The 17,656-nt window shown below is 42.5% G+C and overlaps 2 protein-coding genes across 2 annotated transcripts; one reads left to right on the top strand and one right to left on the bottom strand.

The window, feature by feature from the left end:
• Window positions 1-1,914: 1,914 nt before the first annotated feature.
• arpc5lb (actin related protein 2/3 complex, subunit 5-like, b) lies at window positions 1,915-10,103 on the bottom strand. The gene is made up of 4 exons (XM_072239883.1): window positions 9,807-10,103; window positions 7,467-7,539; window positions 4,409-4,585; window positions 1,915-3,651 (listed from the first exon to the last, which is right to left on the bottom strand). Exons 1-4 carry the CDS (start codon window positions 9,944-9,946, stop codon window positions 3,589-3,591), a joined length of 453 nt encoding a protein of 150 aa, XP_072095984.1. The 5' UTR covers window positions 9,947-10,103; the 3' UTR covers window positions 1,915-3,588.
• A 196-nt stretch (window positions 10,104-10,299) lies between these two features.
• rpl35 (ribosomal protein L35) lies at window positions 10,300-16,970 on the top strand. Its single transcript, XM_072239884.1, has 4 exons — window positions 10,300-10,396; window positions 12,152-12,288; window positions 13,757-13,838; window positions 16,796-16,970. Exons 1-4 carry the CDS (start codon window positions 10,394-10,396, stop codon window positions 16,943-16,945), a joined length of 372 nt encoding a protein of 123 aa, XP_072095985.1. The 5' UTR covers window positions 10,300-10,393; the 3' UTR covers window positions 16,946-16,970.
• Window positions 16,971-17,656: the final 686 nt, after the last annotated feature.

The raw sequence follows: 17,656 nt of genomic DNA, 5'->3' as shown, positions 1-17,656 counted from the left end.
TGTATCTATTTTTTCATTATTAGAGATACAGTGGGGAACAGGCCCTTCCTGCCCAATGAGCCACACCACCGAGCAACCCACCTACCTAGCCTAATCACAAAACAATTTATGATGACTAATTAAACTACTAACAGGTACATCTTTGGACTCTGGTAGGAAACCCATGCATTGACAGGGGTTAACGTACAAACTCCCTACAGTCACCGTAATTGAACTAAATGCAATTTGAGAATCCCGGAAAGCTAAGAAATTAAGACTAAAATTTTAAAAGGTTACAAAGAAAAAATAGAGTAACAGAGAATAGTTTGCCAGGAATTAGCTGAAGATGGGGCAGTAGCAGGCATTGAAAACATTTTAGAAATTCAAATAATATTTTGATGAAAGTTTAAGACATCATGGGAACTGTAATAATTTTCACTAGAGACCGTTGGGGGAAGTAATGGTGCTTGGCCTGAAAATTACAGCCCACTTTCACCTTCAAAGCTGATTGAGTTTGGAAACCTCTTGAACTCACAATTGATTATAGATCAGTTAAAATAAATCAATGGATTTCTGTCAAGCAAGCAAATTAGCAATGTATGAGAGGTGAATGGACTTCTGCATAATTTCAATGAATGGTAAATGGCTTTGTGGCCTCCTCCTGTTTGGTATCTCTGTTTGGACAGAGATTTACTATAGTTACAGTATTCTTCAAATGTCTTCCAGGTGTTTACAGCTGCATATTTTAAGCAACAATTATCAGATGTCTTAGCATTGAAACTAATGTGCTAAGTTATCCCATTCTCTTTTCATTTAACCTTTATTTATATAGTGACTTCCACTGTTTCAGTCCATCCATATTAGTTATGTGGGGAAGTAATGTCTTTATACATTCAGTGGCCACTTTATTAGGTACATTTGCTTGTTAATGCAAATATCTAATCAGCCAATCACATGGCAGCAACTCAATCCATACAAGTATGCAGACATGGTTAAGCAGTTCAGTTGTTATTCAGATCAATCATCATAAAGGGGAAGAAAAATTATCTTAAGTGATTTTGATTGCGCAAAGATTGTTGGTGCCAGACAGGCTGGTTTAAGTATCTCAGAAACTGCCGATCTTCTGGGAATTTAACACGCATTCTCTAGAATTTAAGAGAATGGCACCAAAAACCAAAAAAAAAAGAATCCAATGTGAGCAGCAATCCTGTGGGCAAAAAAGCCTTGTTAATGAGAGCCCAGAGGTGAATAGGCAGACTGGTTCAAGCTGACAGGAAGGCAACTAACTCAAATAACTATGTTACAACAGTGGCACATAGAATATCATCTCTGAACGCACATGACAATCCTTGAAGTGGATGAGCTACAATGGCCACTCTACGTATAGGAGATACCTAATAGTGACCACTAAGTGTATATCAAGTTAAATGCTAATCACTCTTGCAAATATCTGATGTGTGGAAGATTTATTGTTTTCATGATTTGCTTTTTCTTTTCACACATTTGATATTTGACAGTCTTTGCTGTGTGGGCTTTTTTTCTATTGTTTCCTTGTTTTGTGGCTGCCTGCAAGATGAAGAATCTCAAGTTTGTAAATGGTATATATACTCTGTCAATAAATTACTTTGAATTTAGGACTATATGGTGTGAAACAAATTCACATCATACCCATCTGTTGGTGCAGGTTAGTGTTTCATAATTAGCTTTGCTAAGTGAAGCCAAAATGATTTGTTCTTTTAAAAAAAAAACTAGTTTATCCAGAAGACTGAAATAGGATAAATTCCATTCAAGAGCGGTGTAGTCTTTTTTAAAAAAAGCACCAATGATGCAATCAGTTGAGATGAATCATGAATGAACTTTCTAGGAGTCAATTGGCTGACATTTTCTGTTAACGCACCACCACACTCAAGCACAAGTTTTAACCAGGACAACAAATTTCATTTTTAATAGTGCCTTTAATGTAGAAAGACAATCGAAGGTGCTTCATTGGTATAACTGGACAAAGTAAAACACCAAGCCAAAGCAGATTAGGAGTGATCAAAAACATGGGTTGTACGGAGACAGCAAAGGTTTCAGGAGGGTGTATAGAGTCTTGGGTGTATAGAGTTGCTATTCCTAAGTAAGAGGCCAGTCATTCTCAAACCAGGTTTGATAAGCCAACACCATTAACCTGCATGCAGCACAGGTGCTTGGGAAGCAATGATTGAAATGGTTTCTCTTAAAACAAAAACAAAGGGACTCTCTGATGTCAATGTGCATGGCTTTGAAACCAGTCCAGCTGGTTTGCAGTTTACGATGAGAAGTATTAGTTCAGCAGCACTCCTCACTGGCAGGGTGAGGCAGATTTAAATTAAAGTTTACCAAAGAAGGCAGAAAGTTTTCCTCTGCGCCTTAAGTTAAATGTACAGCCAATTTCAACTGAATACAGGGTAGCTGAAAAGTGAAGGAATACAGAACTTGCAGAAGGGTGTATCATCTCAATGGAATAAACATGTAAAGGCCACTGTCCTCCTTTTTCACGATACACAATTCAACCAATTTATAGTTTTAATACATTTTTGGAACAGCAAAGTTATGCCTACAAATGCAATACACATACAGCTGAAGCAAAATGTTTCCTAGAATTCCCCACTGAATCTGTTGGAAAAACTTTTAGTAAACATATTTTTTTCCCACTCAGATATAGAGAAGAGGTACTTGTCATAAAAATCACCTCTATATAAGGGTGACCAAAGCCACCACACTACAGCAGAGTAACGTTTTTATTTCTCGTCTCAGCCAGTATTCTGAGCAATGCACTTCAGTGCCAGTTCAATGCATTATCAGTACGAAATGGCCACCACCAACTTAGTTTAAAATTCTTATTTTTTGTTTCAAATTAAAATTATTAAATTTAAGCCAAGAAAGTTATTCATGATACTCCCAAGGGTGCATTTACTCCAGCATAGAATTATTTAATACATCCAGTAGGCATTTTTTCCACTGCTTCCTTCAAATCAAACAATTTTTTGTCGCATTATGATACAAAAGCTATCCAATAAAAAGATCCAATTTTATTTTGCAGCAGGCACTTTACAATGAATCCATTGCTGGCATTTCAGCTAATAATATTGCCATACATCTCAGACTAAGTCTACCTAACTGTACAAACAAAAACAAAAGTGGAAGTGACCCAAAGAAATAGAACATAATACTGCATGTACCAACACTGAAGTCTTAGTCCACCAGTACTCGTGGCACAAACAATTCTGGATAAAAATCCCTAAAACTCCACAACACAAACACTACAATGTCTTATCACTGTTTTCCCATTGTGTGAATGTGTCTTTATTAGTCACCATTTGGTTTCAAAACATTTTCAAAAGATAAAAGCAAAAATGGTCAAAAAAAACTTAGGATGTGCAAGACCTTGCATGTCATACTTGGCCAAAACATAACAAATTTTCCACCACAACCTATTAAGATAAAAAGAGCATTCCAACAGTTTTTTTTTCAAAATAATTTCATTTAATATGAATTAATCTTTAAAGATGGGTTCAGATATTTCTCTTTCGCTGTTCATTCCTCCTACTTTTCAGCAGCTTTCCATCCATGTGAATGTATTACTTTTCAAACAGTTTTTCTCGCAGTGAGAACTCGTACTATGCAGCCTACTCCACCCACTGCTAACGCCTATGAAGAGGAGAAAGGAAATGTTCAAGTTTCACACTAAAAGCAGTATGACTACATATGGCAAGTTCACACATTTAGTTTAATGTGATACCTCTCCACTCAGAAACCAGCATCCCAGCAAATTACACACCCAGATCCCCAAAGTGACTTGCAAAGGGTTCAATACTCAATTTTTATTTATTGAGATACAGTGCACAATAGGCTTTTCCAGCCGTGCTGCCCAGCAACCCCCCGATTTAACCCCTGCCTAATCACAGGACAATTTACAATGACCAATTATCCCACAAACCAGTACGTCTTTAGACCGTGGGAGGAAACCAGAGCATCCAGAGGAAACCCATTCAGCCACGGGAAGAACATTTGAATTCCTTACAGGTAGTGGCAGGAATTCAACTGGGTTGCTAATACTGTAAAGCTAACCATTAGTCACTGTGCACAGTGAGCTTCTATGTTAGGAATGAATGAATGATCATAGAATGCTTGTTGGTGCTTGTCTAAGAATGTTGTCCAAGAAGTTCAAGCTCCTAGCACAAGAATCATTAGATTTACAATATCTTTTTTTTTACAAATTTTGAAACAAGTCTTGCCTCTCTCTTGGCCTACTTTCCCCATGTACATTTTATCTAGAAAAAAATTATCAAAATGGCAGCATAGTGAAAGTGCCCACATCTTTCTCCCGTCAATTTTCTAGATGTAGCATATTTTGGAGAAAATTTTTTGAAGAAAAATACAATTAAAGACAAAGGAATTGATTTACCTTTTCATGCCACTGCAATAATATCGCACTGCTGTTTTCTGTGGGTTTTTCAAAGCCTTTATAAATGTATTTCATTAGAAGATCAACATCATTTCTATCTAACGACTTTACTGCCGGTTCTATTTCACTACTTTTAAAGGACGTAAGGACTTTGAGAACTATTCCCTGTGCCCGTTCCTGTGAATGAAACAAAATTACACATATTGATTATTAAAATGTGAAATATGCTGTATATCTACATTAATCAAACAATTCCAGTCCTAATATTTCACAACAATATCAATGACTCATATCAATTGTGATAATCATACAAAAATGGAAATTCATATGAAACTTTGGGACTTTTTTGGAATATACTGTAGCAATTTACTTTTTACTCAGATTTTCCTTATTCAGTTGACAAACTTGAAATCATATTTTCCCCCCAATTCCCCAGGAAGTTTTATCATACAGTGTCTGATAATGTCGCAAGACATTTATGTCATGGTACAATAAAGCACCACACCGTAAAACAGGCCCTTCAGCCCATCTAAACCATGCCAAACTTTTTATAAATGACCCGGATGAGGAAATGGAGGGATGGGTAGTAAATTTGCTGATGACACAAAGGTTGGGGGGGGTGTGGATAGAGTGGAGGGCTGTCAGAAGTTACAGCGGGACATTGATAGGATGCAAAACCAGGCTGAGAAGTGGCAGTTGGAGTTCAACCCAGATAAGTGTGAGGTGGTTCATTTTGGTAGGACAAATATGATGGTGGAATATAGCAATAATGGTAAGACTCTTGGCAGTGAGGAGGATCAGAGGGATTTTAGGGTCCGAGTCCAGGTTGACTCTGTGGTTAAGAAGGCATACGGTGTATTGGCCTTCATCAATTGTGGGATTGAGTTTAAGAGCCGAGAGGTAACGTTGCAGCTATATAGGTCCCTGGTCAGACACCACTAGGAGTACTGTGCTCAGTTCTGGTTGCCTCACTGGAGGAAGGACATGGAAACCATAGAAAGGGTGCAGAGGAGACTTACAAGAATGTTGCTTGGATTGGGGAGCATGCCTTATGAGAATAGGTTGAGTGAACTTGGCCTTTTCTCCATGGAGCGGTAGAGGATGAGAGTTGACCTAATAGAGGCATTGATCGTGTGGATAGTCAGAGGCTTTTCCCAGGGCTGAAATGGCTCACACGAGAGGGCATAGTTTTAAGGTGCTTGGAAGTGGTATAGAGATGTCAGGGGTGTGTGTGTGTGTGTGTATATGTATGTATATGAACGTGTATGTATGTATATATATATATATATATATATATATATATATACACACACACACACACACGTACATATATATACACACACACACACACACACACACACACACACAGTGTGGTGAGTGCGTGGATTGGGCTGCTGAGGGCACTGGTGGAGGCAGAAACAATAGGGTCTTTTAAAAGATTCCTGGATGGGTACATGGAGCTTAGGAAAATAGAGGGCTATGGGTAAACCTAGGTAGTTCTAAGGTAGGGACATGTTCAGCACAGCTTTGTGGGCCGAAGGGCCTGTATTGTGCTGTAGGTTTTCTATGTTTCTATTAATCTGCCTAGTCCCATTGACCTGCATCCAGACCATTGCCATCCATGTATCTATCCAAATGTTGAAATCCAGCTCAAATCCTCCACTTCCACCAGCAGTTCATTCCACTGTCACCATCCACTCAGCGCAGTTGTCCGTCAGGTTCCCGTTTCACCCTTCACCCATAACCTCAAGTTCTAGTCTCACCCAAAAAGCAAGTTCATTTTGGATTTTCGAATTCCTCCCAATTTCATAAACTGAACTCCTTAGAATGAGGAGAGAGAGTACAGGAGGGCAGAGCTAAAAAGTGTTATGCGATTCTGAGGATAAATATTACAGGGCTTGTACCAACTAGAGCAAAAAGGCATGATCAATTAATCTACACATCCTAGTGGCAAAGTTCTCAAACAAGTGGCAAAACAAGAGATGTTAATTGCATTAATGCAAATGCAGTGACAGTAAACTTACCTTTGTAAAATAAGCAATGAGGTAGATGTTTTAAGATCACAAATTCTCTCGGGTCCCTTCTTCCCACTATTGGAAACATCCCCTCCATGTCCACTCTATCAAGGCCTTCCTATATTCGGGAGGTTTCAATGAGATTCCCCCCCCCCCCCCCCTATTCTTCTAAACTACAGTGAGTACAGGCCCAGAGCCATCAAACACCTTCCCAGAATCATTCTCGCTTACCTCCCCTGGACCCTTGCTAATGCCAGAACACCTTTCCTCAGATCAGGGGCCCAAAACTGTTCACAATATTCCAAATGTGGTCTGACCAATTCCTTATAATTGCTCCAGCATTACATCTGGTCCTCTGAAAATGAATTAATATTGTATCTGCCTGCCTTACTACCAACTCAAGCTGTAAGTTAACCCTTAGGAATCCTGTATTAAGACTTACAAGTACTTTTGCTCTTCCAATTTCTGAATTGTTCTCCATTTAAAAAAATATTCTATGCCTTTATTCCTTCTACCAAAGTACACGGCCATACACTTTCCTACACTGTATTCCATCTGCAACAACTTCTGCAGACTCTCTGCCTCAACGCTACCTACCCCTCCACCTACCTTTGTATTATCTTCAAGCCTGCCACAAAGCCGTCAACCAGATTATTAACAGTGTGAAAAATAGCAGACCACACACGTTGTTGAACACCACAAGTCACCAGCAGCCAATCAGAGAAGGCTCCCTTTATTCCCACTCTTCACTTTCAACCCGTTTAGCCAATCTTCTATCCATACTAGTACCTTCCCTGTAGTGCCACGGGCTTTCACCTTGTTCAGCAGCCTCATGCGCAGCACCTTGTACAATGCTTCTAAAATTCCAAGCAAACAACTCTCCTTTGTCTATCTTGCCTGTTATTACCTCAAAGAATCCCAACAGACTTGTTCAGATAGAGACATTTTTGAAGACACGCCAATGCATTTTTGGCTACATTTATATGCATCACATAGCTCCAGCACTTCAACACTTTAGGGAAATAAAAAGGAGCTTTAAATACCTTGACTGCCTGATTCTTCATGTTAACGGGAGGGTTCCTTAAAGCTGCATGTAACGCACTAAGCATGTCACCTGTTCATTTCTACAGGTCAAGGAAGATCAATTGATAGCTCATGGACAGGATGGGCCAAATGGCCCCTTTGTGCTGTCTAACACTGAATCAGCAGCAGAAAACCAAGTTGTTCTGTAGGTACAAATTTACATGTGAGTAAAGACTGTGGAATGAGGCACATACATCAGTGATATATTCTACTATGTAACTTCTCTGTATTTACATTATGAGTAACACATGCAAAATGCTGGAGGAACTCAGCATGTCAGGCAGCATCTATGGCGAGGAACGTTTCAGCTTGAGACGCTTCATACGGACCTGATCTCGCCTCAAAATGTCAACCGTTTATTCCCTTCCATTGACCTGTTGAGTTCCTCTTACATTTGTGTTACTTGAGATTTCCAGCATCTGCAGAATCTTGTGTTTGGCATTTAAATTAAATCCCTTTGAATAACAAGCAATGTCAATCACCAGACACGATGCATAACAGTTTTAGTAATTACACAAGCAGCAATTTCCCAATACACAGTCCTTGATTTCATGTTTTCACCAACCACTATCAAGTGATTCAATGCAAAACTATGCTAGTCACAGATTTTTTCAGGATCTCAAAAATTAACGATTAGTCCTTCAGCGTAATACTATTCTCCATATAGAAAAGTATCTGTTCAGTTATTGAAGCACTGCACAAAATATCATCAGTATTAGACAACAAGACACGGGAGCAGAATTAGGCCATTCAGCCCAGAGTCTGCGCCACTATTCTACATTTATCATCCCCCTCAACCCCATTCCCTGCCTTCTCTCTCTAACTTTTGACACCCTGATTAATCAAGAACCTCTGTTTAAATATACCCAATGACTTACCCTGCACAGCTGTCTATGGCAATAAATTCCACTGATTCACCACCCCGCTGGCTAAAGAAATTCCTCATCTCTGTTCTAACGAAATATCTTTCTAGGCTGAGGCTGTGCCCTCTGGTCCTCGACTCCCCCACAATAGGAAACACCTTCTCTCCATGTCCACCCTACCTAGGCCTTCTAATATTCAATAGGTTTCAATGAGACAACCCCCCCTTATTCTTCTAAACTCCAGCGAGTACAGGCCCAGAGCCATCAAACACCTTAACGATGTTGGCCTTAACAATGGTAAGAAAAGTGCAAGTTGTGACAAGTAACGTGAAAGACTTTCCTCCTTAACTTAGATCACACAATACTTATGGACAATGTCACGGTCACAAGTGTATTAACATTGAGCATAATAGTCATAACTTTGGACACTTAAATGTATAAGAAATAGCAATAGGATAAATTTAAGATGCAATGTGGGAGAGGGGGAGATGCGTGCATTTTATACTTCTTGAAACAATTGATTAGGAGAGAGATTTATCACGGCTCCTTCCCTGAGCTAAATAACACGTAAAGCTAGTAAAACCTGATCTTAAGACACCAGTTTCCGACTGAACCACGCCTCACCGATGCCCTTTACATTAATTGTATAAATCCGGCAATTTCACCACGAACTTTAATAAAGAGGCCCACAACAAGATGGTCCGCAACCATTCCAACTTTAGCTGGATCTAATCGCCCAGCTGTGCATGCAGAACAAAGAGCACGATTTTAAAACATTTTACATCTTAAAGCTGAAGGTGAAGCATTTGAACAAATGTCAAGCAGCACAGGGGAATCAGGCTGTTGTTCTGAATCACCAGAAATCTGAAACTTTCTGCCTGGTCCAGTTGAGCATTCATTTTTTCCCCCTGTTTTACAGTAACTTTTACAACAAAAGAAATGCTGCAGTTTGGTTAAGATATCTCCGCTTTCCGAATACTTCCAGCCCTGAGTGAACCCCCTTTCACCAATGCTGCTGGGTTATCTCCGACTATTATTTCGTCTCTCCAGTGACTGCTTTCCGACACAAGAAGCCGAGGCTCCTCGGTGTTGGGCAACACGCCTGCGAGCCAAGAAGAAAATGAGACATCCTGAGGTATGCGAGGGCGTGGGGACGCCCTGCTCCCGGGAGGCGCTGTCACCACCTCGGGCCACTCACAGGATGTGGGTGTCGCCGACCCGGCAGCTGGGTAGCGGCCCGGGAGGGAGAATGTCGCCCCGGGACCCAGGTGCGGTGGGACCGCAGGGGAGGCGGGCAGGATCACCTCTGGCCCGAACATCTCACCTACCGGGAGGCGGGGACTCGAACACCCATCATCGGGGGTTCAGCGGCCCAACACCCGCCCGCCCTCCCTCCCTCCTCAGGCCGCGGACTCGGAACCACCCCGCAAAGGATATTGCCTGATGAAGCCATCCACCTCCCCGGAGTCGGGGCCCTGCTGCTCGGCCGCCTCCTCCTGCTCGTCCACGAACTTGTTCTCGTCGTACTCGTCGATGTCGACTTTGCGGAACCGGTTGGACAGCGTGTTCCTCGCCATCTCCTTCCCGCCGGCTCAGAGCCCGAGCGTGAACCGGGACGTCGCCTCGCCTCCACCAGCCGCCGTCCTGCCTCCTACTCCGCCGGCGGCCGCATCCAAATCAGCGGCGGCTGCCGACTGCCCCGTTCCAGCGCCGGGCCTCACCAACTTCGCCCTGGAACCGGAAACTGCCTCAGCACCCTCTGTGAAGGGGAGAATCTAAAATAACCTAATTTAAAAAAGGAAAATTACCAGGATTTTTAATTTCCATTAATTATCTGAAAATACAGTTAATTATTTATTCATAATATTTTTTGTGTCGGATTTAAACTAGAAGCTTAAAAGCTGTATTATATACTTGGATTGGTGCTCTCCCTCCCCGCTGCAGCAGGAGGTGGTAGCGCCGGTCACATAGTATGACTGGCCCCGCCCCCGTCGCGCTCCCTTTCCTGCGCCTGCTCCGACAACATGGTGGGTGACTCGAGCGGCCGGTGTGAGGGAGGGAACCGTCATCTGACTCCATCCTCGGCCTCTGGTGGCCGCCGAGCCTGGCCGTTCACTCCCATCAGTGCCCTGGCCACCGACCCGCCGGCTGCCGCTGCTATTGTGGGCGATTTCTGTGTGGAGAGGCTAGCAGGTTCCCCGGGGCTCGGGGATTTGCAAATGGCGGCGGAGGTGGGGGAGAGATGGGCGGCCTGGCGGCCCACCCCGGACAAAGGGCTCCCGCGGTGTTCCGGACCGGGAACTTCTGTTACGAGTCTAGGTCTGGGTCGGCCTCGGAGCAGGGGGAGTGGGGTTCTTGTTTGGGGTCCGGCCTAGAACCGGGGGGCGGTGTGGGGGTTCTCGCTAGGATTCGGCCTCGGAGCAAGAACTTCCGTTAGACTCGTCTCCCGAACGAGGGAGGGGGTTGCCGCTGGATCCAGTCCCCGTGCCGGGTCTGCTGTTAAAGAGTCCAAATCCGGCTTTGGGCCTGTAGGTCCGTCTTATGTTTACTGTGTCTGGAGGTAGTCCTTAACCAGTAGTGGAGTGAGTGGCTGGAAACTAGGTGGAGCAACATCTAGTTTGACTTTCTTAGTCAAGATGCAGAGGTGTTGAAAGGGGATTAGGTGCTTTGATGGGTGGAGGTAACAGTTAAAAGGTATAATCTACGTGTGTCTGTGTGGGGTGAGATATCGAGGAACTAAAATTTACAATGATGTTGCTCCTGCAGTTAAGAGGCCTTGAGGTCTATATGGTTTTAATGTTCCAGAGCTGGTGTACAGCAGTAGGCCAGGGTGCAATTTTCAGTGTTGGGGTGGTCCTTTCTGACATCAATATCTGACTGAGTACTGCTTGTGTCACTGGCTGTGGATCTGCTGTGTCTAAGTGTTGAGTACTCCAGCTTTGGTTGGTGCAATGGCAGAGACCAGAAGATAAGATTTTTCATTAATAGGGAGTGTGCATCTCTGGCCGGGATTGCTCGCTCCATATGCCTTTAACCGCTTTCATTAGACTGCAGAGCACATTTGATCTCTGGAAGATTGGTGGGTGAGGAGTACCAAGGTTTTGACCTTCTGATGATTAAGCAGCAGTCCAGTTGTGTTGCTGTGCCTTGATCTAAATGGTAGATGTAGTAGAGTGGATGCATGGCTCTTAAAGTTACAGTGGAACTGGTCAGAAGCAGTGGAAATTACAAAATGATAGAATAAGGAGTGATGTTCTTGAATCCACTGTGCCTGAGGCAGAGTAAACCTGGAGTTTATTACCCAGATTGGTGGCTGGATCAAATAAAATTTTGGAACTTGTATAGGTCACAGGTCTCCGTATGACCTTATCTACCTGCATCAAAGGTAGATGCGGTCATAAAGAAGGCTTTTGGCCCATTGACCTTTGGAGGTCAAAGTACTGAATACAGGAGTTAAGTTGTGTTGAAGTTGAATAAGGATGATAAGGCCTAATTTGGAGTATGGTTTGCAGGTCAATGGGATTAGGCAGATAACAGTGCAGCACAAACTAGATGGGTTGAAGGGCCTGTTTCTGTGCTGCAGTGTTCTGTGACTTGTAGCTTTGTTGAATAAGGGTCAATAATGGGTAAATGGGGGTAGGATTCCTGATCAGCCATGAGTGAAGCTTCTTGATATTCTTGTTCCTGAAGCAGCATCTTGTGTTGCCTTGGAGGTTTTTGTTGCATGTGGCCTCTGTTAGAGCCTTGGTCGGTGACAGTAACACATCTCTGTTCTATAACAGGCCAAAATCAAGGCACGTGATCTGCGTGGCAAGAAGAAGGAGGAGCTCCTGAAACAGCTGGATGACCTCAAGGTCGAACTTTCCCAGCTCCGTGTTGCTAAGGTAACAGGGGGAGCTGCATCAAAGCTTTCCAAGATGTAAGTAAAAGCATGTGGGTTTTTGGACAAGCCAGTTTTTAAGATAGAGCGAATCGAGCTGTGTTCAAAGTCTGTCAGGTCATAAGTGCCCATTGGAAAGAAGGCACAACAGTACCTCAGCTTTCTTAAGCCTGGTTTATACTTCTGCGTCAACGCATTGCTGTAAAGCCGGCGTGGAACCCCACACGAGAGCTTGCGTTGCTGCGACGCGCACCTCTCCCAAAATGTAACTGGGCGTTGCGGCAACGCAGAACACAACAGCTGTGATTAGTCCGTTTGGTCACATCGCATTTCATCCTACGCTGCAATAGCTTCCCACTCGGCAACTGAAGGGCAGGGAAGGAACTCTGGCTGCAGTGCTTTCCATAAAGCTTTACAGACCTCCGAAATTATGGAGGACACATTTCGCACGAAAAAAGACGCTCGCGTCTTATTTACCCCGAGACTACCGTGGCCATGAAGCCTTGCGCGGGCAGTTGAGTGTGCATGTGTGGTGTGCGCAAATTGCCAAGCGACGCACACACACCAACGCACAAGTATAAATGCTCACAACGCGCGTAGGCCACTTGCGTAGGTTATGGCGTTGAGTTAACGCAGAAGTATAAACCAGGCTTTAGAAGTTTGTGTAGATTTGGCATACATCTAAAAATTAGACAAACTTCTATAGATGCACAATGGAGAGTATCCAAACTAGTTGTATCACAATTTGGTATGGAAACCTCAATGCTCAGTAACGTAAAAGTGTACAGAGAAATGGTGGATACAGCCCAATCTATCTATCACAGACAAAGCCCTCTGCATGATTGAGCACACTTACACAGAGTGGGACAAGTAAACAACGTCCATCATCAAGTACCCCCTCCCAACCACCATGCTCCCTTCATTACTACTGTCAGGCAGGAGGTAGAGGAGCCTTAGGACCCACACCACTAGGTTGGAGAATAGTTATTACTCTAAAACCATCAGGCTCCTGAACTAGCATGGGCAGCTTCATTTACCTCAACTCTGAACTGACTCCACAACAACAGGCTCACTTTCAAGGACTCTACAACCCATGAGTTTCAACTTGTACTTTCAGTTCTTTTTTACCAAGTTTGCCAAGTTTCGAACATCGGTTGCCAGTCTTCGTTTAAGTATCTTTTAAATTCTATTTTATTTATATTGCTATAAATGCAAGAAAATGAATCTCTGGTGTATGCTGACGTACTTACTGTGACAAAAATACTTTGAAAAGATAGGGTTTGAAAAAAGTTGTTGCTGTGCTTAGTGGACTTGAAGTTCTGCCTGTAACACCAAGGTTTTCTCAAGAGTTTAATACTTTTAAATCTTTGGATTGGTGCACATTACCTATATTAGTATTTGTTGGTGATGGAGCTGAACCAGCGAATCAGGCTTCCACAACCCTGATACTTAGTGAGATGTGTGAATGGCTACAATAATTTTCTTTTATTTCCCCTCACACCTGTAGCCGTGTAGTGCGCAAGTCCATCGCTAGAGTCCTTACAGTCATCAACCAGACACAGAAGGAGAACTTGAGAAAATTCTACAAAGTAAGTTGGATTATTTTTGCAATGTGCCTCTTAGACATGATCCTGTAATGTTGCGTGTAAAATGGGGGAGAAAATGATGTATCCTAGCAGTTTGGGGCATTAATAATGGACTTTTACTATTTTGCCCTCTGTAACCATACAAGTTTTAAAATCTCTCCACCTTGTGGCTTTTGTCACCTGCCTTTCCGGTCCTAATGAAGAGCCTTGGCCTGAAACATTAACTTGTTTGTTCCTGTTCATACATGTTGCCTGACCTGCTGAGCTCCTCCAGTATTGGGTGTGTGGCACTGGAATTATCTCTGTAGCGAGATGTCACTGCTTCCCGGTATTCCTTGTATTTTATGCGGTGTTGCTTCCATGAAGTATTTTCAGATACTTACTGCATTCAGAGTCCTGTCCATGCGTTTCTAGATTTTCCCTACCTGAATTATGTGAACCCACACCCCGTGATCCATCCGGGACGCAAATATTTGCAGTTTCCAGTGACCTCCACCAGTAGTAACTAGGTTTGAGGTGGTGTATGCTGTCAAATGTATGTTTTGCACAAAATTAAATCTTCGCTTGCGTTATAAAGGTGTGCAGTGCCATTCAAATTAAAGCGACACTGTACTTTGATTAGAATAAAGCTGGGGGGCCAGAGGTACATAAGGATGGCATGGTAGCACAGAGGTTAGCACAAACCTTTATGGTACTGGTTTTATTTTTTTTTATTTGGATACAGTGTGGAATAGGCCCTTCTGGTCCTTCGAGCCACACTGCCCAGCAATACCCCGATTTAACCGTAGCCTTATGAGACAACTTAGAATGACCAATTAGGCTACCAATCAGCATGTCTTTAATCTGTGGGAGGAAACCCATGTGGTTATGGGAAGATAAACTCCTTACAGGCAGTGGTTGGAAATTAGTGGTTCAAATCCCACTGCTGCTTCTGAGGGTTTTTGTATGTTCTCCCCGTGGGTGTTTCACTTTTCTACATTCCAACGATGTGTGGGCTAGGGTTAGGACAATCCTCAGCACGATCCTTGCTGATTGGATCTGACTCGAGCGGTGTATGTTCAATGTACATGTAACAAATGAAGATCATCATTTAGATTTTAAAATCTCCATATAATTGTTTGTCTACAAGGAAAGACAGAGTAAGGATGCACTAATGGCCATAGACGAGTACAGTTTGGTACGTTGCTTTGGCTGCTGCTGGGTTTTCATGTGGCCTGGGTGAAGTGTCTGCTTACCAAAGCAAGGCAAAAATGACCTTGCAAGAGTACCCTACGTGTTTTCCCATTGCTCCAAATCTATACAAGCAGTGGGGAAGTTGATGTGCTGTCAGGTTCTTCTGTTGCTGTTCCTTTTCCAATCCATGTCAAAGTACTGTGTTGAAGTGTGAAGTCAACCATTTATTTGTACAGCATCCTCTGGCTCCCGGGTTGCGGATGGGGTCGGGCAGGAAAGTCTTAGAATTATTGATTTGCTGTTTCCTAATGGAACCCCCATTGTGTGAAAGTGGTGCTCCAGTTAAGGATGTTCCAACTTAACAAAATTTTAATTGTACAAATGCGAGAGTTTATTCGGGCCTCTTTACTAATCCTATCTCTACAAACTCTCACAGATTTCCTTGGAATGTAGATTTAGTTCTGAAAGGGTAGATTTATGCTTCCCTTGGTTGTACTATGTTGTAATTGGGTGAAATTATCCAATGTTACTATTTTAAAAATAACTTGGACATGGTTCTTCGGATAGCAAGATTGGAAATATTGGTTGTTTTCTGAATGAACCTAATTTTTTTAATGTAGTAGTCGATCCTTCAATAAGGTTTCTGGACTTTAGAAAGTGATATTGTCCACGGTGATAGTTGCAAGCTTCTGTTACTAGGTCATTCTTTATATGTAGGAACAGAGATGCTTTGATTTTTTCCCCCCCCAACTTAATCCTTATCTTACTCATCATTCCCCTGTCTCAAAGGGTTTCTTAAGAAGAGGCCTGTTTTAAAATATATTTATACTTTCCATTGTTTCTTCCCATTTTCTCATTCAAGTGCCAAGGCAGATTCTTTAGAACACTAATTTTAAATGGGTATCTTCTGGAAATTGGTATAATTGAAAATCAGGAACTTAGTGTGTGGATCACAAATTCCAATCCAGAAGGAAACTTTCCCTTCCTCCTGGTTAGCTGACCCATGCTAAACTCGGCCGTGCTCAATGCCATCCAGAGCTGTGGAGTTTATAGGCATCCCTGGATTTTTATAAGAGTTCTGTCCCTTCTAATTATCTGTGTGCCAGTTTCTTAAGTTTTCTATAGGTGCCCATGTAGTTATTTCATTTTGTGCACTGATTTCCTTAGTGTTACCTATAATTAACCTAACAATATATACCATATCCAGTCATAAATGAATATCATGAAACAATGTTTTCATTGTTGCCTTGTAAAATATTCTTAATGATGCATTGGAAGTTTTGTATAAAGGCATTCATAACCTGGAGAGGTTCTGAGTTTGGATGTACAATCTTCACTGTCCACCTGTCTTCGTGGCTTCAGTTAGGCTTTTAGTACAGGATTTTTAGTCTTATCTGGCATCTGGTCCTATGCCTTTTGGAAATCTAAATACACTATATCTACATGTTCCTCCCTATCAGTCCTCTGTCAAAGTTGAGTTGCCCTTCATAAAACCATGTCGAGGATTTGATTATATTCAGCTTTTCTAACTGATTAGTTAAAAGTCTGTGATTATTTACCTGCCTTGTTCGTAAGTTCCAAAGAGGCAAGCTATAAAACTGGTTGAGTAAATGAAGAACCCAAAAGATGAATGTGTTGTTAAATTAAAATGTGAATTACCTTTCTGTGCTGCCAGAATGGTGGAATTGGTGTATGTGTTTGGTTTTTTGGTGATGGGTAGTCAAAAGTCTGATGTGCTGGTAGTACTGAGCTGAGTCTGCTGACTAAGGTTATCTTTTCACTCTTAGGGCAAGAAGTACAAGCCTTTGGATCTGCGACCCAAGAAGACCCGAGCCCTGCGCCGACGACTAAACAAGCATGAGGAGAGTTTGAAGACGAAGAAACAGCAAAGGAAAGAGCGTCTGTATCCCATGCGCAAATATGCTGTAAAAGCATAAATGTTCATAAAAGCATAAAAACGTGCTCATGTCTTCAAGTTGAATGATTTTGTTGCATTTTTCTAATTAAAGGGAGTTTGTGTGAATTGTGAGTGTTGAGGAATACTGCACACATCCTATCCCCTTGTCCGCCTGTTGATGTATGTACTCCTGTAACTTAAGGGAGGGTTTGAGGAGAGATCTCATTGCCTAATTGCACAACAAATAAATTCTCTGAAGAACCTTCAACAGATCACAATTTTAATTGAACATCTGATTAATTCATTTTGGTAGGTCAAATATGATGGCAGTTCATAGTTTTAATGGTAAAACTCCTGGCAGTGTGGAGGATCAGAGGGATCTTGGGGTCCGAGTCCATAGGATGCTCAAAGCAGCTGGGCAAGTTGACCCTGTGGTTAAGAAGGCATATGGTGTATTGGCCTTCATCAATCGTGGGATTGAATTTAAGAGCCGAGAGGTAATGTTGCAGCTATATAGGACCCTGGTCAGACCCCACTTGGAGTACTGTGCTCAGTTCTGGTCGCCTCACTACAGGAAGGATGTGGAAACCATAGAAAGGGTGCAGAGGAGATTTAGAAGGATGTTGCCTGGATTGGAGAGCATGCCTTATGAGAATAGGTTGAGTGAACTTAACCTTTTCTCCTTGGAGCAACGAAGGCTGAGAGGTGACCTGATAGAGGTGCGTAAGATGACGAGAGGCATTGATTGAGT

The sequence above is a fragment of the Mobula birostris genome, chromosome 22 (genome assembly GCF_030028105.1).
Source record: "Mobula birostris isolate sMobBir1 chromosome 22, sMobBir1.hap1, whole genome shotgun sequence".
Classification (NCBI taxonomy): Eukaryota; Metazoa; Chordata; class Chondrichthyes; order Myliobatiformes; family Myliobatidae; genus Mobula; species Mobula birostris.
Note: the sequence above shows the minus strand (reverse complement) of the source record. Positions and strands in the feature narration are given on the sequence as shown.